Here is a 22,986-nt window from a genome sequence, read left to right as displayed (position 1 = left end):
AAATTTTGCTTGGATTAAAAAAAAAGTGAATGGATGTTGGAAGAGAAACGGGCATTCTCAACAAAGCTACTAGACAGAGCTTTCCACTGAGTGTTGGCGAACATTGGGAGTATTTTAATGTTTTATCAATCTTCTCTCTCTACAATCTTCATCAGTGACCAACTTTGCTCTGCCTTAGCCTTCATGAATCTTCACGAGTTAGCTCTAAATGAAAATTGTGTTCGCCATCATTATAGCCTTATGATCTTTCGTCGGCTGTGTTGCTTGTGTACAGTGTTTGAATTTGCAGGCTGTCGTCCCTTCTTTCTTCTTGCTTCTACTCGCGTACCATATTTATCACTTTATACCAAGCTCATACTGCTGCACTTTTAGCAACCTTCCTTCACATACTAACGCATCGTTGCCGCCACCAAATCTTCCACCGTAGATTATGACGTCATCATGACCTACATAGGCTTAAGGCTCCCCTACATCGTCACTTTAAGCAACAATTTTGGCAGTACTCATGAAAGATCATCAAGCAACGTCACGGTAAGGAGACTTCCATATGAGAAAACATTCGACATGGTCCTAAGCCAGCGGATTTGGGACGACAATGTTGACGTCACATTCACACCCTGTAAGGATGACAACTTTTGGCCGTTCTGATGAGGCATGGTACATGAAGGCAACCGGAAAAAAATACTTTATAATTTATAATATTTAATCCTTTTAGATTGAATATTTTATAAGTTATAAATTTATAAATTTTTATATTTAAATATTTTGTAAAGTTATCATTTCATTCTACCTTTTCTAAAATTAATATTTTTTATTTATCATTCTATTTTATATTTTTAATCTATTTTTTAAAAATTATAATTTTAAGTTTAATATTTTTAAAAATATTAACTTAGTCACAAGTTATATATATATATATATATATAAACTCATCTCTATTTTCATTATTATATATCTTAATTGACTTTTAAATTAAATCATTCAAACAAAATTCAATTCATCCAACTGACTTTTAAAAAATAGGTATCCAAATAAAATTATGTTATATTCACTGACTTTTCTTCTAATTTCAGTTTACTAATCTCAATTAAATTCTAACCTCAATTATAAATTTTTTAATCTAAATACACATTTAATCGGTTTAGTTAGATCCATTTCAATTGGTGTGTAAAAATATATATATATATATATATATATATTGATGCGATTGATAATTGATGTTGGGCCTATCTCTTTCCACATTCACGTGACAGCGAAGCACCATCGATCTGCTTGATTTCTTCAGCCCAACGTCTCTCTCTCTCTCTCTCTCTCTCTCACACGCTCACACCCCCCCCTTTGCCTTCTAGCGTTGTCGCCCCGTAAGCACGAAGCTCCTTGCCGTTTGTCTCTCTCTCCCCACCAAACGATTATCTTTCCAGCAACTACCGGAGACTTTTTTCCAATTCGGGTAACACACTCTTTCTCTCTCAAATGAAATGAGAAAGAACCTTTTTGCTTTCTGCGATTATAGTATAATCATCCATTATGATAGGATGCCCAAAGCGAATTCTATTTTTCTGTTTTTGATTCCCGAAGGCAACATAACTCTCCTTCTGTTTCAGTCATGCTTCTTTCATGTTTAGCAACGGTTTTTTGTTTACGGATTTGCGGTTTTAAATCCCTTTTTCGCCGTTTCTATCTTCTATAAAACTTTCTGGTGAGGAATTATATTGCTGAGGGTCCTCCTTTTACAGTGGCTTGCTCCGGAAACTGACTAAATATTGTTATTTGGAGGAAACAATACCTTAGGTTCTTCCTGAAATGCCTGCGCAGTGTACCCCAATTATTCTGCTGGGGACATTACAATATCTTTTGCTTTGACAATCTTGCATGGACTCAAAAGTGATTTATTGAGAGGTCTATGTACTTCAATTTTATTGCTTTGTTATTTTGCCTCCGAGGGTCTTGCAATGTTTTCCTTTTCAAGGTTCCTTTTTCATCAGCTATACTGATATCGAAAAAAGTAATATGGTAGGATTTTGGTTACTAATTTGCGTCGACTCAATTGCAATCGTATATTATCTATGTCTCATTTCTGAAGGAACATATTATAATTTCTTTTACCCTACATTTTCAGGTTGATATGTCGTTGCCAGTTGATTTTAATCTTTTTCCTTTGCTTCTAATGTTTACATTATGTGTTACTTTAGTTTTGCCATACTGCTGCTACTTGATATTTGCATTTTCAGAAAATAACTTATACCTCCGTTGAAATTTTGAATTCATCAAGCCTATGGTTTATGCTGTTGTTTCATGTATTGCCCCCAACATACGGCACATAACTTAGTGATGAATCATCGTGTCTAAGCTGGATAATATCCAAAGTCAAGCCAAATCATGGTATTTATCTATAGCTGCAGGCTTTTTGGATCTTCTCCTGAAGCTTCTATTAAATCTCGTTATAGGTGACTCAAGAAAACGTGAGTGCATACAATCTTCAGAAGACTTCTCAACCAAGGTTGGAGGCGCAATGCTGAATTCTAAAGAAATGATGGCATTTAAATCATATCAAAATCAGGCTGAATTTTTTGTGAAGGAATATTTACTAGCTGACCCTCTGATTCCATATACTTCAATTGTTGGTGGCATTTTCTCTTGCAAGATGGTATGTTATATTTTATTATGTTATGTTGCCGTTCTAATGTGCCCCTTATGACATTGCAAAGTTATTCTAATCTCAATGATCTTATAGTATGCGTATTTATTCTTTGATCTTATGTTTATCTCTTGGTTGTTGTCTTTCAGGTCTATGATCTTACACAGCTGATCAGTACAGTCTACTTTAAGAGCTATTCTGGCCTCTCAAAAATCCAACGTATTGAGTGGAATAACCGGTGACTGGATTTTCTATTTTGTCAAAACTCTCTCATTCTGTTTCTCTTGATGTGAGATATTAACGAATTCCTCTATTCTTTTTGCAGTGCTATATCAACTGTTCATGCCATTTTTATTACAACCATGTCTTTGTACTTTGTGTTTTGCTCAAATCTATATTCTGAAAACCGATCTGCTGATCTTACTGTTCGAACCTCTCCATTGTCTACATTTGGGCTGGGGGTAAGAATGCTCTGGTTCTTTGTTTCCTTCTTTTCTTATCCCTTTTAAGTTCCTGTTGGATTTTCCTCCCTTTAGTACAATTGTTATCTGAAGTAGATCCAAGGGTGTTATATTCTTTTTCTATTGCACCATACATGACTTGAGCAATTCCTCAATTGAAATCACACAGCTTTTGAGTTATGGTGTCATAGAGGGTTTACATGGTTAGAAGGATAGAGTCCTTAATGGTCTATTGATGAATCTTGCTCCATTGCTTACTTGTGTGTTAGTTCACTTTCATGTGATGTCTGTATGGAATGTCAAGTATTAGTCCTTTGTGGTGGGGTATTTTGATCTTGCCAATAAAATTTTGTGGTGCAAAATTAGCGCATGGAATCTTGATTGAGTAAGGAAGTAGAACAGTGAAGTTAGTTTATTGTGATGGTATAATGTTTACCTAGAAAGATCTTGTAAGACTTTACATTTGACCGTCTTTTCAGTCTTTGTGATTAACTGACAAGTCACATTATTCACTATATTGATATATATATATATATATATATATGATTTGGTGTTCGGCTCAGCAGTCTCTTAAATATGCTGAGGGACTGAGGGACTAGGAAGCTTTGCTGCATGTTCAATTTTCTAATTTGTTCTTCTTCTGGGTAAATTACTCTCCGTTACATGAACCTCTTCTGTGATATGAAAATCTACGTTTCCCTCCCTTGAAAGAAAAAGTATGCTACAGCTAAATCCATTTTGAAAAAAAGTCTTTGCAGTTTATAAAATAATCATTTAGTAAAATTTAAAATTATTTGATACAAAATAATTAATCATTAAAAAAAAAAGATGCGTATTTGAAAAATTAGATTTTGTAAAAATATAATCAATTAAAAGAACATAGTTAATAAGATATAACTTGAAAAGATGTGTCTTAAAGTAATGTATTTAATCAAGACGAGCACTTTTAAATTTAATAATATCTTAGAGTCAAGTGTATTGTATTAAACACAAAAGTAATATGCAGATGAAGTAAATTTAATACATGCATTATGAGGATTTCCTGTCCTCCTTGTATCTTTTGTCTTATAATTTATTTTTCAAAAAAACTACCTTCACATTAATGAGTTAGTGGAGTTTATTCTTTAATATTAGTCTATGCTATGCAGGTTTTTGATAGTTTGCTTCATACTGACTACCATTGATCTTTGGTTATTGAAAGTTAAGCAATATTGTGAAATGATGAATGACTCAAAACATCGGGTGTAGTACCACTACTGTGAGGTGACGCAATAACCGTGAAAATACTTGCATAACAAGATGAAAATGAAACAAGCTTGTAGAGCTATGCCAATTCATGGAATCATAACTAAGACACTATAATATAATGATGTCCCTGTTACTTAGATGTTGGACCAATGGATTTTCCAGAGAAGTTTCCCGTCTTAATTCAGAAACATGTATACTTGTTAAGAAAAACAATTTATAGATTTCTGGTAGTAATAATGTGTTCTAACTGCCTTTATCATTCTCTATGGCCATGGACAATCAAAATAAATTTGGTGAAAGCATCTTGTAGATTCTCATAATTCAATATGAAATAGTGAAGTCCTTGGTGCAGGGCCATCTAAGAAGAAATTTCAAGTCTTAATCCTAGCATCTGTCTTTAGCTCTTGAAACCAGCCCCTTGTTTTGCTACTTCACAGTCTTTAGTTTAATGTTATGTCTTCTGCATTCTTTTGTGATATCCTGTCTTTGATGCGTAGGTTATAGTTTAATTTATATTTGATATATCAAATGCTATTCCGTTTGCTTTGGATGGCTGAGATATACTAGAATGCTATGTAATGATTGATTGGGATTACGAGAGCTTTTCCTTTTTGATGTAGAGGAGAACCCGCTTCTAAAAGCATGTTCAATGAGATGGCAGATTTTTACTTACTACAGGAGTTCTGTGTCTCATGTAAAGCTGATATGGGACATACATTTTTTGTGTCAATTGTTGCTGTCTATATTAATCATACGAGCCAGGGCTTCTGCCGGATTAGAGGGTGAAAAAAGTGAAGTAGAGATTATGATTAGATTATAGGCAATTATGTACCTAAAAAGGGGAAGTTATTCCCTCTTCGCTGCCCAATCAGTCTGATCTTTTCTTAAAATCAGCTTCTCTTCCTGGCTTGTGCGCCTTTATCTTTAAAATGGCTTTCCTCTTGATTTCACTTGATCAGCAGAGATTGAATGAGTGATGTAACGTCTTGAGGAATCCTTTATTAGTGCTTGTGAAGAATGAATTTGTCTTCATCTTTATGACTTGCTTCTATGGAACCAAGGTTGAAAAGATTTGTAAATAGAAAATACCCCATGAATATTCTATCATATTGAGTATTGAAGAATCAGTGCATGAATTTCTTAATGAATTTTAAAACAAAATGTATTTGGAAGTAATACATCTATAACTCTAAATGCATCTATCTATGTCAAGGGTCCTGGGATATATAACTGCTCTAGACTTAATTTTACCACCTGCGGAAATCATTGATTATACACAACATTTAGCTAACCTTTTTTATTGATTGTCTGGATGGGGACTTTTTTCAAGTGTGAATCATTGACTGCTTCTTGTTCAGCTTGTCTTTTAGCTGTAAATTTTTGCCTAAGGATTTTGGCTACTTTGTTTATGTTCACGCTGACAATCTACTTTATATCTTCTCTCTACGTTTATTGTCTATATTGCGTGGGCTCTGGCCCTTTTTTTTTTTTTTTTCTCCCCATCTGCTCTAAAAGCCTTTTTATGCTTTGACTTGCTGCAGATTTCTGTTGGATACTTCATTGTTGACCTCGGGATGATATTTTGGTTTTATCCTTCTCTTGGTGGATATGAGTATGTAAGGATAATATCTTCTAACTTTATATAAGGCTATGCCTTCTTACTAATTTCAGAATATACGACTTAATTCATTGCAATTGATATGAACCCATCCGGAGATGATTATTGATCAGACTTTCGTTCCTTCACCCCAATGTTTTCTTTTGGTTGTGGTTAGGATTTAACACTGTCTTCATATCAACTTTGGTTCAGGTGATTCATCATCTCCTTTCCTTGGTAGCAGTAGCATATGCAATGTTGAGTGGAGAGGGACAGCTTTACACTTACATGGTCCTTGTGTCTGAGACAACAACTCCAGGGATAAATTTAAGATGGTAATCTTGATCTAATATTTTAGCTTAATTAAAGTTATAAATGACTGTCTTTGCTAATTCACATGTTGCATTTTTTCAGGTATCTTGATGCAGCGGGAATGAAGAGATCCAGAGCTTATCTTGTAAATGGGGTTGTAATATTCTTCGCATGGCTGGTGGGTTAATTCATTGCATTTTGGAATATATTTGTGCGACTCTGGTCCTGTTCTCAAATCTCAAATCTTATACTCCCCCACTTTTGAGGAAGATCCACTATTCCAAAATATAAGAAGCTGTGAGAATTTTAAGATTTCATTAAATAAGCTTATTCCAATACTACATTTTCTTTCTCTCTATTTAATTTCCATCATTCTATCTTTTCAATACATTAAAGGTTAAATGAGCAAATTAGCCTTAAATTATAGGTCCAAAAACGTTTAGGACCCTAAACTCATTTTTTGCAATATTCTCTTTCAACTTTTGAAAACAGTACAATTTGACTCTTGTTGTTAACAAAAGTTAATTTTGACCATTGGTTAACCAAAAAATGATGAAAAAAGATCTCAAAAATTATAAAAAATGACACAAATTACAGTTAAAAACCCAAAAATTACAGACAAAAACCCAAAAAATTACCAAAAAGGACTGAGAAAATTTTCTTAATCCTTTTTTGTAATTTTTAAAGTCTTTTTCTGTCATTTTCTGGTGAACTAACAATTAAAGTTAATTTTTGTTAATGGTAGAGATCATATTGCACTGTTTTCAAAAGTTGAAGAGTTATAATGTGCAAAAGATGAGTGTAGGGTCCTATAAGTTTCTAGGCCTATAATTTAGGGGCATGTTGCTCCTTTAACCTTTTATTAAATGAATGGTATTTATGGAAGTTTATATTTTTATTTTGAAAAGGTAAGATTGTTAAGTGTATTTAATAAGATTTATTGATATGTGAGACTTTGTTCAAAAGTATTATTTAGAACATAAACAACTCTTTGTCTTGGACATGCTTACTGAGATGTTCTATCTGCAGGTTGCCAGAATACTTTTGTTCATTTACATGTTCTACCATGTGTACTTGCACTTTGGTCAGGTACATAACTTCGAATTTCAAACATTATGTGGGAAGTGTGATGTGTTATATAGCAATCAGGTCTCGAGTTTCAATTTTTTGGCTGAAATTTTTAGTGGCACATTGTTTCCCGAATGCTCAAAAGTTGTCCTAGCGATTTCATGAGTCAAAAACTGGATAACGAAAATTATATCACAAGGCAGACCAAAATGGAACAAAATGAATAGGTAAACTTATGTTAGATAGTGATCAGTCTCACTCTGGACAGATGCTGACTATATACTCATAGCATGCCTGTAACCGTACCACAGAAATTTTTCAGTAAACTCAATTTATGAAAGATAATTCGATTCGGTAAAGTCCATCATGATATGCTTCAACCTGGTTTTTCTACATTCACAAGAATATCGATAGTGCATTTAAGGGGATAAGAGAAAAATCATAGGTGTAACTACGGAATGTGAAACCACTAGTTTTATTTTATTTATTGTGTATTCCTTTCTCTCTAAATGCAATAATATAGATGATATGATTATTAGATATGCTTACATATCATTGTTTAATTAACCGACAGGTTAGGAGAATGCACGCCATTGGGCAATTACTAGTACTAATTGTGCCGGTAGTGCTCGCGATCATGAACTTGGCTTGGTTTTCGAAGATCATCAAAGGATTAAGAAAGACATTGGCGAAGAGGCAGTAAAATTCAGAAGATTATTGGTGAAATTTTTTGAAAGCCAAGTATAGTTTACCTCTGTTGATAACCCAGCTTACCTCTGCCTCTGTGCATCATCTTCTCCCTGTTTAAATGACACGTGCACTGAAAGATGGAGCACAAACCACATATGGTGTTTGGATCCCCTGTGAATCTAAGCCATTGTATAAATGTCAGTTCTACCTTTTTTAATGTTAATTTTAAATATAGCTTTAGCAGAGCATGCATTGAGTGCCATAATGAATATCCAAGTTCAAATTTTTTGGACTGTTGGAAGTTATTAATTTCGACCCGGAAGATAATGACTGGGATTTAGTTTGTTGATTCACTGCCTTATTCTCATGCATACCTCCACCCAATTTTGTTTAGTGTTCCTATTCGGACCCACTTTTTCTCATCTTTAACCTTGGTGAGCTTTGGACATTGCTCTTGCTATTAGAGTGATTGCCAACCCCCTTATCATAATATTCAAAATCAGAATCAATGGCTTTTAAGTTAGTATTAACGCGTATATATGCTTATCACTCCAAGCTAAATGGATCATTTCCAACACTTAACATTCAAGGATGAGAACTGCCGCTTGCAGACTCTCCTTCCATAGTTCATGAACTTGATTGAAAATGCAAGATCACTATTCTACCTAGATAACTCATGAAAATATGATGGGGTTAAATAATAATAATCTTTGATATTTTTGTCATCTTTCTGTGATATTAAATTTAATTCAATGTTTAGCGTTCAAAGTTCAATGCATGAGTTATAGAATAATTAAGAATGTAGTGGCTAAATTCTAATTAAAAAAATAATGAGACCAAGTGATGTAAAACAAGACGGAGGGAGGGAGGGAATGTTGAAATTCTCAAAATTTTTTATTGAATAATACAAATAAAAAATTTAACTCTATTTATAGAGATCTAAAAATAATAAAATAATAATAATTTAAATTCAAATCTAAATCATAAATCTAATTCAAATTTTAAATATGTTGATATTTAAGATAACGATAAAATAAAATAATAAATTTTAATTTTAATGTATAAATATCCTTATTTGAATATCCGTAATAGATAATTTTAATATCTTAAATAAATTATAATTATTCTAGTTAGCCATTATCTCATATTCCATCATCATGTGTGCCAGAGTCAAAGTTAAAAATTTTTTACAAAATAAATTATAAATATCAATTTAAACAGTTACAAACAAAATTTCTATTACAATCTAAGAGTTACATTTGATATTTAAATACTTATTTATAATTAAAAGTCCTAGATTTGTAATAATCGGATTAATATTTTCTACTCATTTTTTAAATAAGTTTTTTGGGAACTTAATTGTTGTTAATTTAGTATTTTAAGATCTAACTGCCATTCTTTTCAAATTAAGTAAACTCATGATGGGAATAGAGACTAGAAACGGAGACTCATTGTACTCGTAAGAATTTGCTTCTATTAATAAATAGCCTTTAAAAATATATACTTAAATAATTAAAATATAAAATATGATCATAATTTAATTTAAATATATTTTAAATATAAATTATTGAAAACAAATCTATCCACATTCATAGATTATTATACTTAACATAGAAATTTTAAAATAAGGCAACTTATTTTTGGTATTTTTTGTTTTCCTTTTTATTAATATTAGTTTTTGTTTTTTTAGTTTTATTTTCAATTAAATTAGATTCTACTGTTTCTTTAAATCAAGTTCTAAATAGAATATAATTTTCTTGCTCAATGAGTTTATGAGCAAATAGACACCACTTTATAAGCTAGAAATGTAAATAAAAATAAAAATAAACTTGGAAAGTCAACTTGTGAATTTAAGTAAATTTTTTTAGTTTGAATTTATGAATAAGTTAACATAATTTTATAAGCTAAAAACATAAAAATGATACATTTGTAGAGTTAACTTGAGATTTTTACAGCAACAACTCTTCCTACGCTGAAAGGTTAATGATAATTAGATCCCAAAAGAATGAACTAATTATAGTTAGGTTCTCGACAAATTTTTTTTACAAAATAAATTATAAATATCAATTTATACAACTATAAATAAAAATTTCTATTACAATTCAAGAGATAAATTTGATACTTGAATATTTATTTATAATTAAAACTCCTAAATTTATAATAATCTAAATTAATATTTTCAACTCAATTTTCAAAAATGCATATCAAAGATCTAATCATCATTAATTCAGTATCTTAAAACCTAACTGCCATTCTCCCTATGCTAAAAGGAGGTGACCGATGGATCAAACAAATAAAAATGGTGTCATTCGTCATTCTAATCAGCCAGCCTTCTTGGAGTCACTGATATGGCTTTCGACACTTGCATGTTGATAAACTGACATGTTTCTAGTTTATTTTATGCTTCTGTAAAATCAAAATTCAAGGTTTAGACACACAGGACAGCCTATATATCTAGTGCTTCACGCTGAATCATAAAAATTCACAATCGCGGGTTTTGATACCTTAGAATTCGCCTTACTAGCGATTTGTTTCTAGCATCCACGTGATCGGCGAGAACATTTGGGGGGAAAAAATTCTAAGACACTCCAGTAAACGAGGGGATCAGTGTGGAAATTTTGTGGGGCACTGTCATTGAAACTTTTCACGTATGATTGGATCTGTATTGCATTTTCTGAACAGAAGTTCATGTAGACACTAGCTAGCAACAGTTCAATGTCCTGCAGATATTCCTGTAATCAAACCACCATCCCAAAAAGATCCCCACCTCCATCCTCACTTACGAGAGTTTACATGTTGGTTATTTGGTGCATGATTCTCTACATTCACATTTGAAGGACGACATGGCGAAAGAGGAAGAGACTTCTTTAGGTTTGATTGAGTTTTAGCTGAACTCAGTAGAGCCTCCTGACTTGCCGGTGTGTCAACAATGCATGATAACTGATCAGGCATGCCCAAGAGACCATCACTAGACAGAATGCCCACCAGAGCATTTATAGATGCTTCTAAGGTGGGAGGAAGGGGTTCCCTTGGATATGATACCTACAAATATTAAATCAATGCGTCATGCAGAGCAATAGAACCATCAACCAAGTGTTAATTGGAAGGCATGACCAAAGGTGTTCATGGGCCAGACAGGTCTAAAGACCAGGTCAAGGATTCAAAATTGAAGCCACCCAACAGGCTCTTCTATGTAAAAAACTATAAAATAATTCCTAAAAATGTAATATTTTTGTATAAATCATAATAAAATTATATATTTTTTCCTTGAGAATTAAAATCTTAATGATGATCTCAGCATGATTTTTTTCAGTCTGAAACTACCTGGTCTAATTGAGGTTCGGGCCATGAAATTGCCTAAGGCATAACTTTCAAATTAAAGTAGTAATGGGAAAACTTACTTTGTGCAATATTGCTGCTGACAAACGCTCTCTTAAGCAATATAACTGCGCAACATCGAGTGCCCTTGATTCAAAATAAAGCCATCGATCCATGATGACTCTAACTGAATTATCAGGAGAAGACATCACCTTATCTGCACCAGGTTCAGAGGACTTATTTTCACAATGTTCACTGACCTTGTTATCAAGATCAATGTCATCATCACTAACACCATCAGATTCACTGCCTTCGTCATCCTCCTCATCATTGGGATCGTCAATATTATCCTCTACTGGAGCAACAGCAATCTCGGCTGAAAGCAGTAAGAGAGGAAGTGGTCCAACAAGCGTACAGTTTCTTGTGCACATACCACCACCATCACCTCGAGTAATCTCATCCAACACAGCTAAGGGACGGCTAACAGTTACCTTTGATTGCAACTTATAATTTATAGAGTGTTGATTTAACCGAACTTTATAACCATTTGCAGTCTCCACAACAACTTTTTTTGCACCTTTGGGTGCTATCAATTTTCCAACCATCGGATACAGACCCGCAACTAATACTGCATGGATTATACCAGGGTTGTGTGAATTAACGTTGTATCTTGAAACATCTTCTTGAATAAGCCCACTTCGAATCAATTCAGTTTGAAGTTGTTTGCGCATGCCATGTAACATGTACATTACGTTTGGGGACACATAGTATTGAGAATAAAACCACGACTCATTACCCATTGTCCTTGCATTATGCCAACATTCAAATGCAGCTATTAAAGCAAGTTGATCACCACACCCCCCATACAAAGAAGCAAGCTCAGATCTGGCAGCGGCAGCTTTCCTCTTATCCCCAGTTGACATGGGAATTATGAATGGATTTCTATAATCAGAAGCACATGCTAGAGTTAATGCTGGATCAAGGCAGTTCATCAATATAGCGACGAAAATTAACTTGCTCGTTAAGGGGTGAACAGGAAGAGAACCAAGCTTCTCTCCTAACTCCGTGAGCTTTTCATCAATAGATAATGCCCCAATATCTTGAAGAGCTATGATGGCATTTCGTATGGACTCAAAAACTGGAGGATCTAGTGTCTTTGACAAATATTCTTCTACCTTACAGGTTGGATCAAGCATCTTCACCTGAGAGGACAAAAAGCAGTAAACAATAGCAACACAAGAAAACAAGTCTAGTTGTATAACATCAATTTATTTACTGCAATGTTTTTCTCATGACATGAAGAAAATGACGATGACAATAACAAGAAGCCTTATAACCCCCAAGAAAAGCAAAAAATAAATCCAAAAATGATTTAGCCCCTACCAAGTTTGTTTTTCCTTTTTCCCTATACAAATTAATTTGTTTCCTTTTCAATAACCAATAATCAACAGCAGGTTAGAGCGTTACTGTTCATAATCACTCCAAGCTGCATTACTAGATAGTTAGGTACAATTTTAAAACAGGAAAATTTGTCGAGCCAGCCAATTCAACATTATATAAAAATATGCTGAATTTAAAGTCATTCTTACATTTGTAATGATTACCATATTTTGGGAATATTCTCACTATTTTTGAATTTCCATCACTAGAGAAAGTAAAGTAATACCTGCAGACAAAGCTCTTCAATAGGCATTCTTCTTAATTCAGGAACCTGAAAATCAGGCAAGGAAGCTGCTCGATACTTTGAATACAAATGATAGCAAATTCCAGGCTGACAGCGGCCAGCACGTCCCTCTCGTTGCTTAGCACTTGCCTTTGAAACCCAAGATGATTGAAGAGTTTGGACATTATTATAAGGATCATAACTTTTTTCTTTCATCCGCCCAGTGTCTATGACATAGACAATATCATCAATGGTTATGGCGGTCTCAGCAATATTGGTTGAAAGAACAATTTTGCGGCAACCAAGCGGTGGGCGCAAAAAAACCTTCTTTTGCTCCTTTGATGGAACCATTGAATGCAGAGGTATAATGGTAAACTTTGAATTATTGAAAAATGGGGATTGGAGCAATTTTTCACGAGTTCTATTTATTTCGTCCCAACCTGGAAGGAAAACAAGGATTCCTCCATCCTTTGAGTCCACACATATTTTTCGTATCAGCTGCTCGATCAGAACAACATCAACAAGTTCAGGGTTGACTGTTGTAAGATACTTATCAAGTAGCTTCTGCCCTTCCGTGGAGTTTGAAGATGCAGAATCTATGTGTTTCTTCAAAATTTCAGCTATTTCTTGATTATTTTCCTGCTCAGCAATCTCCAGAGCTCCCATTCCAGCTTTGGATCTTAAGTGGCAGTCTGCCCCAAAGGATAACAGCATACACATATCACCCACCCTTCCTTTTCCAGCAAACACCATTAATGGCGTAAGGCCAGTCAATGAATGCTGGTAATTAAAGATCTTTGGGGATCCTTTAGAAGTAATCAGCTCCAAAAGTGGATCACAGTCATCATTAGACCAAGCCAAATGAATAGCTTCATCAAGTGAAACTTTATCTTCCTCACTTAACTCATGGTTGTCTGTCAAATTATTTGATGTAGCATTATCAAGATGATTTTCTTCATTGTATTTTACAATTGAAAGCACATCCTCCAGATAGAAAGTTCTGACCTGAAGAAAGAGCAAGGGAAATTTATAATATGTGATTTGCATAATGCAAGTCAACTTACAATCCAGAACTATATAGGTACCGGATGAGTAAACCCTGGAACAAGGATAACAGGGCAGCCACCAAAATATTGGGAAAATCTTTCAGCATCGATGGTAGCACTCATTAGTACCTGAAAATTGAGGGAAGCAAATAGAATTAAAAAAAAAATTAGGGGTAACAATATCCAATAAATTAAAGCATCACTAGACCGAATGACAGTGAAATAAGGAAATAAATATAAATATAAGATCATCAAACTAACCAGGCGAAGGTGTGGGTATGAAGGGAGCATGTCTCTGCATGTAAGTTACATTGGAGCAAATTTATTAATCCGAATATCATGTAAGAAAAACTTCGTAAATGACATTCATTTAGCCAATGAACATGCATCTTGGGATCAAACGTAACGCTTCACAGATGGTCATCTCAAGATATCACCTTTCAAAAATCATTCTTGATAAGGGGAATTGAGATTAGATCACATTGTTTGAGGATTAATAATATCTCAACTTTTTGTATAAAAAAATATTTTAGAAGAGAAAATATATGGTGGGAAGCTAAGAGAGAAGCATGGAAAGGAAGGAATCATCTTGCAGAAAAAGAGGAGTAACAGCAATAATAAGTAACCAAGTTAGAGGAGGGGGAATAAAACCCATCACAGCATTTATTTAATTTTTTTTCAAAAAAGTAAACATTCAATATCAATTTTAAACAAGTGCTGCAACTTATGATCTACAAGTCAACTTTACTATCAGTTACATGCTTCAAACAAAATATACATCTGTATCAAACAACACTCGAGTTCAGATGTTACATCATGTTGTACCTAACAACTGCCATCATGAAGTCTGAGAACCGGTCCCTTTCATGAACTTCATCCTGAACAAACAATGAAATTCATCAGATTTTGCAACTTGTGCTCACTAAGGCAAGGAAACAACAGTTATTCACATTACTCATATTGGATCATAATGCTCAAAAAGAACATATAACGAGACATTCAAGTACACTTTATGGAGCAAAGTTGTCAAGTGAGAAAGATCACACTTGTATTAATATCCTTCTGCATGCCGATTGCTTAAGATCCTTCTACATCTATGTCTAAATGCAGATTTACCAAGAATACACAAGAAAAGCATAAATACCCTGAAAAAAAAAATTAACGACTGAGCTCTGCTTCTAATATGATGTCCTGAAACAAAGGTTTAATGACTAAACTCAACTCTATAATCGATGTCAGCATTTAGGTATCTCCTTAACGAATTTTAGTTGTTAGAGCATGCAGTTTTTGGGGCAGAGGACTAAACAGTTTGCCCATGTGGGAATGGATTACATGGCCATGTGGATATAATAGAGACATAGTTTGGCAGTGTGGTCGCCCCTCCCAAGGAAACTTTTTCACATGTATCATATATGTAATGGAAATAATATTTTTTAAGGAAATGCTAACCCCGGCCACTCTTAAGTTCTAACTTTGCACTCCACCATTTTTTTTTTTTTAACATCCTTCAATATTTTAAAGTCTTGAATAAACGTTTAAAGACAATTACACCTTGTATTGATCATCAGAATTTATAAATAAAATAATACATTAAAAAAATTTAAGTTACTTTTTTACCATACTCTTCAAGCATAATTATTAATACAGCATCCATTTTCTCAAATTTTTCACAAAAGTTCTACCTTTTGCTCTTTGAATCGTAATTCTACTCACTTTAAAAAAGCAGTTGTACCACCACTGGCCAATATACAAGATGTGGGTGACTCACTAGTTAAGTCGTTCATCCAACAACCTCTGGTCTATGTACAAGATGCGGGTGACTGAGAACAATATGATAATGTCGTGCTGAATCCAATGATACTGGAGAATGGTGAAACCTTCATACTTTCCACAACAGCCAAGAAAACCTGAGGAACTCCTACACTACAACAATAACAAGCCTTATCCCATTAAGTGGGGTCGGCTACATGAAGTGTACGACGCCATTATACTCTATCAAAGGAAGTCCTACTCTAGGGTGAAAAATTTGTCACCCTACTTCCAATCGACATGATAACTTGAAGTACCAGTGTACGACACTGCTTTTGTTGCCATGTAAAAGAAGGGTGTATAGAAAGAAAGGACTTATGATTTTCTCTAGTCCCCAAGTTGACCTTGGATGAGGTCAGAGGGCATGTCATCACAAAGAATTCACTGCCTTCTCTTTGTTGAGGCATTTCCTTTAGTTGTTTATGAAGAAAACCAAGAGAAACTCATCCATGGAGTTCCTACTCATCAATCAATCACCTTCAGAGTCTTCAGCCTTGGTCACTAAGAATACTTCCCCCCCTTGAAACTAGGTCTTGTGGAAGGTATACTTGAAACTAGATTTGAATCCCCAATTAACTAACGTCAGAATGCAGTTTCAAACCCCTTGGGTGCAATTCTTACATAACAGAAATATTATCCAAGTTCAAGCAGATATATTTATCCGTATTTGACTTTTCAATTAATTAGTTGTAACGAAGTTCTACTAAATAAACTCTCGTTTGCAGTGCCAACCTAATAAAGTGGCTGAGTGGCAAGGAAAAAGCACAAGCAAGATTGAGAACCATAAACATGAATTCTACTTCTAGCTGCCAAAAAATAAGTAAATTAAAGCAAGAGAAGTACCATAATTATGTGAGTGATCTCGAATTTGTCATTCCTCATGGTTCCTGTCTTTGATCTACTCAAACATTTAGAAAACGAGCACAAGACCCTCAACAAAATTCCAGTTGTACATAGCATGACTGATGAATGCTTTCCACCTCTGCTTTCTAACCGTATCTAGATTTCAATTTCAGAAAGCATAGTTGAAGTAATTAAATGCTATGGACACAATTTCTAGTGAGAAGCAAACAAAACTGTTCTTTTACAATCCCTCACACAAAGAACATATGACCTCAAAAAAAATGAGACATGAGATCAGAAAATCTGCTTTTGGAGAATAAATCAGCGATTCACTGGCGGAAATCACACGTTTTCAGATTGCTAAAGACAGACAGTTGTCTTTTCGATAGAATATTACTATTATGTTATCATGCAATGTGCACACTCAATACAAGACCCGACCCTCTTCCATCGTTCAAGCTTGATATCACACTACGGGATGTAATATTCACTAATCCAATCATTAAATTAGAAATAATTATCAAATTGACATCACATGATAAAGCAAGTAATCAAGTTGATAATTTCTTATTTGAAAATCACATGAAAAGTTAATTTTGTAACATAATGCCAACTTATAAGAGTGCAACAATCACTTATGAACCTTTAATATGACATTGGAAACCTGGGAAATCTAGTAACTAAACAGAATATACACCATGTGCACGTCAGTGTGTGCATGCACGTGCATTTCACTTGAAGCAGTGCTGGTCAATTTTAAACATGTTCAAACCAATATTCCCATGCAATTATTGAATCCAAAACAAGATGAACTCAATACATACATCAATAAAGAATTACCTTGTAACCAATATTTTCTCCAATGGTCTCACCTCTTTCACTGGCAATTCTCTCAGCAACTGCATACCAAAACAAGGTGGAAATAATCCACATGTGAATAAATATTGTAAATCAAAGCATATCAATACATAAATGTGTGTCACTATTGTGCATGAGTTGCCAACCTGAAATTGCAGAGATACGTCGAGGTTGAGTGCAAACTACTTTACATACCTCACCCTTGCCCCACATATGATCCAAAATATATTGTGGGACCTGAATCACAATTAATATTAAGTTAAACATGACAATCACAAAGAAAAAGGATAACAAGGAAAAAGGATAATGTTTCACAAAGCACAAAGCTTATGGGATCTTTGCCTGTACATAAAGTATCTGAGTCAAAGTCAAACCCAAGATCATGAAATATCCAGAACTTTGTAGCACATTCACAATTAAAACCACAAAGCGCCACTATGAAGTTAATATAACAACTATTGGCAACATATAGGAATCCATCAGAATTCAAAAAAAAAAAAAAATTCTTCCAACACAAAGTACAAGGCACAAGATTATAAATCAATACGTACTTACCAAGAGTCCAAGATGCACGCTATTCTCTCCAACTTTATACCACCTAATCTTGTTCCTATTCCCCATCTTAGACCAAATTTAGTTCCTACATTATTAGTTATCACTATCTAGAATGGTGTTCAAAATTGATCAAGACTCATTAAACCAAACTTCTCAAAAGCCAATCTAAACATATTATTGTTGGTTTACTTCAGTTTTTTCTATGTATGAACTATGAACCAATCAGTTCAATCAGTTGTGTGTTCGGGGGGAAATTTCCAAACCAAACTTACTGCTCAAAATATACAAGATACATACATATTATATAACATGAGAGAGAAAATGAAGGGAGTTTTGTCTGCCTCATTCCCTCAAGTTATTGAATCAACTTCCTCATAGATTCCTAAAACTCCCAAAGGCCAAAGGGTCCTCAAGTGGTAAGTCTGAAAAATAGCCCATCTCTATATCATCAGCTTACAACTCACTGCTGCCTCATCATCTCAATTCTCTCCCGGAGTCAATTATATCTCCGTCACATTACATGCCATTGCCCAAGATGAACAAACAATTCAATAATACCTAATGATTTTTGTCAACTAGCAAAAGAAGCTGTCCAAACCTCTTGACCACATTCTAGCACTTAATTTATCACTTCATTTTTATTTTTGATTGTTTTTCTTTGTCTAAATACACAGCAATTATGGCTTACTAAAATTCTTTGTTATGAACTCTAGCTTTCAAAGCATACACTTTCTTCCTTTCTGCACTTATTTGTCTATCCTTATTCAGTTCCAATTGGTTATTCCTGTCTCTTTCTATGCAGAATTCTATAATTAAAATAAATAAATAAATAAAAGGAACAGCTTCAAACACTTCATTCCCAAAATTAAGTTCAGACAGACGACAGCACCCATCAAGATCAACTCAATCAATCCAGGACACATTGAAGGAGATTGGTTGAATCGCTTAAATGTAACCTGATCTATACCTCCAATAGGTCAAATGACCATGGTAATCAGCTTCCCCGAAAAGAACAAATCAAAATTATAAGATGAAAACTAAGCTTCAATTGGACGAATATGATGTTGAAGAGGCCATGCATGTCATTTTAAGATAATAATATTGCATAATAGTTTCATCAATTCGCTTCCTAGTGCAAAGAAAATAAGAAAATAACTGCTTTAAGAAAAAGTGGGCACCAGTCACACCACAAAAATATATATCTTGAATGGACAAATCACAAGAATAAATAAGCAACCAAAAAAAGTATATTGCTTTGAAAGAGGGTGACATATTCTATGCTAAATGTAGCTGTGACATAATTGAGATAACGCAAAGAATTATAACCTGTGTGGTCTTTCCACAACCAGTCTCACCAGATATGAGAACTACCTGCTTTAAAACACACGAGAAGACCCATAAGAGCAAAGAAAAGAAGAAATCCAATGTTCATATTTGACTGGATAATTATGTTGTTAATAACCAAAATATTATTTAACCGGATGTAAAGCGTTAAAATATCAATCAATTATTTCAAGAGCTTAATCATATTGCATCTACAATCAAGATTTCAAAAAAAAAAAAAAAATCAAGTCAAAACATTCGAATAACCTGGTGAGATTCAACAGTTGATGAGATTACATCCCTGAATGCTGTAATTGGAAGTTTAGACCTCTGTGTTGTGATCTGCAAGATCAGAATTCAAAGAAATCATCCACTGACAAGACTATTATTCAGTAAGCCCAGCACATAGTGCAGGAAGAAGAGTAACAACAATATGTCATGTACTCAGTGGAATTCATAAAGAAGGTCTGTAACGTGCGCAGAGAAATATAGAACCTGTTGTAAGTGGGGGGCTGTCTTCATTCTAGAAGAAAATGCTTCCAATTTCTTACTAATTTCAGCTTTGCTCATGGAAGGCTTGCTGAAAATATCATCTTTATTTTGTTTTGCTTTATTAGTTTTGTCATTACGTCTTCCTACCATCTCTTCCAGCAAGTCTCCACCACCAGGTGGATGATGGGCAAATAGATTCCCTAATACCATTTGTGCCCCTTCGGAAAATGCAAAACAAGGAAGCTTCTCTAACCCTGTAACGGTGTCAACCTTTTTTACAGTTTTGAAAACAGATATACGACGTTGTTTTGCTGTCCTGTACAAAACGTAGAATCCATGAAAAAGAAAATGAAGAGCAAATTGAACGTAAGAACGTGAAAATAGCACAAATACCATTGGGGATAAAACAGAGACTACAATAATTGCAGCCTGAAATGTAAAATCTAACAAATACAGTCAGTAACACTCACCCATAACTTTTTGATTTCATACCCATTTTTTGGGATATTTGATGCACTAAAGCACGTTCATTTTTGGATAAAGTGGCATCAAACTTGTATTCTGCAGATTATAAGAATAGATGCACTTAGTCAGAAACATCCAACGAAATCAAGCAACCCATGAAGACGTAAGAAACAGAAAAGAATCACGGCTGATGAGCCCTCCAACATAATTTAACAAACTAGAAAGAATAAATTACAAATCAAACAACCAATAATCAAGCTCGTCATTTTCTTATCTCAAAGGACACCTAAGATGGATCCCACATCACGTATCTGCATCACGCAACAAATGCATACAACACCAAATCACGAGGCATTCGAAAACCAGCAATACCTTTCTCATTGGATTTCTGAAACTCTTGTAATATCTGGCTAAATCGAATCCGCGTGGGCTCATCAACTTTTGGATTCTGGCTCTGAAGTGGCTGTCCATTCCCGGGCCGTCTCCTCTTGGTCATTGTATCGAAAAAAATCTTACCGAGGGTACGTTCCGAATAAAACTGAAGAGAGGCTAAGGTTGACCACGAAGAAGATATATGAAGACGAAGATGAATAGTCTCAGAAACAACACAGTGGTGCACGGAGTCGGCAAGTCATGGGCCTTCTTCGAGTTAAGGCACATTGCTCTCGTTGTTTCCGGTGCTTTTATTTTGCCCTACGTTTCTGCTTCGGCTGCTCCACATGTACCCTTCGAATCGCGACTTTTTCCCACAAAAAATAATAACAATAATAATAATAGGCATAATTTTTTATCTATGTAATTTCCTCGCGTTTTGTTTTTTATTTTTATATTTTTTATGATATTTTATATTTTTATATTTTTACTTTTTATTAGTTTGAATTCTTTTAAAGTTTCTTTACTTTATTCATAGAAAAATTAAAAATAATAAAAAATAAAAATTTAAAAATTTAAAATACTAAAAAAATATAAAATTTAAAAATAAAAGACAAGTAAAGCATAAAAATTAAAAATTATATTTATTTAATTAAAAAAATTCACCCATAACCTAACCCTTTTGAATACAAAAGCAGAGGCACACGCAACCACACAGATGTATCAATAGTAGATTGAAATTTAGGATCTTTTTCAAGAGAGCTAGAACAATTTATTGTTGACGGAATCACTACTTTTTTCAACCTTATTTCAATACACCAAAAAAGCATGTAATAAATTATAATTTATAATATAATATAATTATTTTTTGATGAAAATATGATATAATATAATTATAATTCACAAGTACTATATTTCTTTTGAGGTACAATCATTAACTTTTTCTAAAAGTATCCCTATTAATAATAATTTTATATTTATTGTACGGTATTTTATAGGGCTGGATATGAAAAAATATGATTAGTTTAAAAATATGTAACTATTTTATTAGAGAGTGAGACTTGATTAAAAATATTTTATATTTTTTAACGGATGGAATATAAAATTTTAATTTGGTTCTTTAACTTTTTTAAAAGTATTTTTTGTTCTACCTCTTGATGCAACTATAGATTATGAATTTTGTAAATAAATAATTATATATTGATATTAATAATTTTTTATTGCTCGTGTAAAGGCTTCAAAATTATTCTTATTTATTTTTATATTTTATTTTAATTAATAAATATTTTAACTATGAGGTCAATTCATTATATACCTATAAAGATGCTACTACAAGTAACAATTTGCAATGTGTTTCAAAAATAATACTCTCCCTTCATTTAAAAATATAATTTATTTTTTGAAGAATTGGATGTTAAAAATATAAGGTATTTTTAATCTTTTAATATGTAATCATTATCTTTTTTTTAAGTATTCCTATTAAATAAATCCTTTTATATTTATTTTACAGTTAAACACTCTATCAAATAAAAGTAAATATGAAAAGATAGTGTTAATTTAAAAACAAGTAACTACTTTATTTAGAGTGAGATTCAGTTAAAAATGTCTTATATTTTTTAACAAAGGAAGTAAGTAAAATAATATACATGTAAAGATTAATGAATTATGAATTAACCATCTTTTGACTGGTTATGTTATATATCTTTCTTAAAGGTCAAATTTTAAGTAATCTGATTTTTGAAGCCACATATCCTTTACATGTATATTTTCTTTTTTGTGTTCCCTTCTCTAAAAGATCAATTTTTTTATATCACAATTTGCATGTGGGATGGGAAGTTTGCTATTGTGACCACTACTAACTCAAACTTTTTTTTTGGTTAAGAATCATTTTTGTTTTTGAATTGTACATAAAATGTCACAAATACTCCTAAACTCAACAGTAGGTCAATTTTATCTCTTAACTTTATGGATTCCCTCCGTCATCACCCTGATGTTAAAAATACTTAACGTCTATTAATCATCAGTGAGTCTCACTATTTCTTAATATTTTTTATTAGGTTAAGGGTCATTTTTACCCCTCAACTTTTATTAGAAGAGTTATTTTTGTCTCTCAACTCAAATATTTTATAATAAAAAATATTAAAAAAATATAATGTGGGGCTCACTAGTGGACAATTAACAATAAGAAAACGGCAAGGTAATGAAAAAGGATATTTTTAAAGTTAAGA

The 22,986-nt window shown here is 33.3% G+C and overlaps 2 protein-coding genes across 5 annotated transcripts; one reads left to right on the top strand and one right to left on the bottom strand.

Annotated features, from left to right (window-relative positions):
- The first annotated feature begins 1,292 nt into the window (after nucleotides 1–1,292).
- LOC129303370 (uncharacterized) lies at nucleotides 1,293–8,367 on the top strand. 2 transcript variants are annotated; one of them, XM_054942655.1, is made up of 9 exons: nucleotides 1,293–1,450; nucleotides 2,448–2,647; nucleotides 2,788–2,876; nucleotides 2,964–3,099; nucleotides 5,889–5,963; nucleotides 6,158–6,279; nucleotides 6,359–6,434; nucleotides 7,286–7,345; nucleotides 7,899–8,367. In XM_054942655.1, the coding sequence occupies exons 2-9, from the start codon at nucleotides 2,513–2,515 to the stop codon at nucleotides 8,025–8,027; spliced, it is 822 nt and encodes a 273-aa protein (XP_054798630.1). In that variant the 5' UTR covers nucleotides 1,293–1,450; nucleotides 2,448–2,512; the 3' UTR covers nucleotides 8,028–8,367. The 2 variants fall into 2 exon arrangements, with proteins under 2 accessions (XP_054798630.1, XP_054798631.1); XM_054942656.1 differs by lacking the exon at nucleotides 1,293–1,450 and adding an exon at nucleotides 1,461–1,899.
- A 2,128-nt stretch (nucleotides 8,368–10,495) lies between these two features.
- Nucleotides 10,496–21,081, bottom strand: LOC129302165 (DExH-box ATP-dependent RNA helicase DExH6). Of its 3 annotated transcripts, none has more exons than XM_054940845.1 (14): nucleotides 20,759–21,081; nucleotides 20,392–20,482; nucleotides 19,925–20,237; nucleotides 19,697–19,771; nucleotides 19,433–19,477; nucleotides 17,698–17,788; nucleotides 17,534–17,592; nucleotides 16,694–16,849; nucleotides 14,867–14,919; nucleotides 14,303–14,336; nucleotides 14,081–14,170; nucleotides 12,999–14,000; nucleotides 11,416–12,534; nucleotides 10,496–11,056 (listed from the first exon to the last, which is right to left on the bottom strand). In XM_054940845.1, exons 1-14 carry the CDS (start codon nucleotides 20,880–20,882, stop codon nucleotides 10,790–10,792), a joined length of 3,519 nt encoding a protein of 1,172 aa, XP_054796820.1. In that variant the 5' UTR covers nucleotides 20,883–21,081; the 3' UTR covers nucleotides 10,496–10,789. The 3 variants fall into 3 exon arrangements, with proteins under 3 accessions (XP_054796820.1, XP_054796819.1, XP_054796821.1); XM_054940844.1 differs by having other exon boundaries at nucleotides 19,433–19,480; nucleotides 20,759–21,078; XM_054940846.1 differs by lacking the exon at nucleotides 20,759–21,081 and having other exon boundaries at nucleotides 19,433–19,480; nucleotides 19,925–20,232.
- Between the last annotated feature and the right edge of the window lie 1,905 nt (nucleotides 21,082–22,986).

This window comes from Prosopis cineraria, unplaced genomic scaffold (assembly GCF_029017545.1).
Source record: "Prosopis cineraria cultivar Desert tree isolate PC_DT_omini unplaced genomic scaffold, ASM2901754v1 PC2, whole genome shotgun sequence".
Classification (NCBI taxonomy): Eukaryota; Viridiplantae; Streptophyta; class Magnoliopsida; order Fabales; family Fabaceae; genus Prosopis; species Prosopis cineraria.
This window is presented reverse-complemented; position numbering and strand designations above follow the sequence as displayed.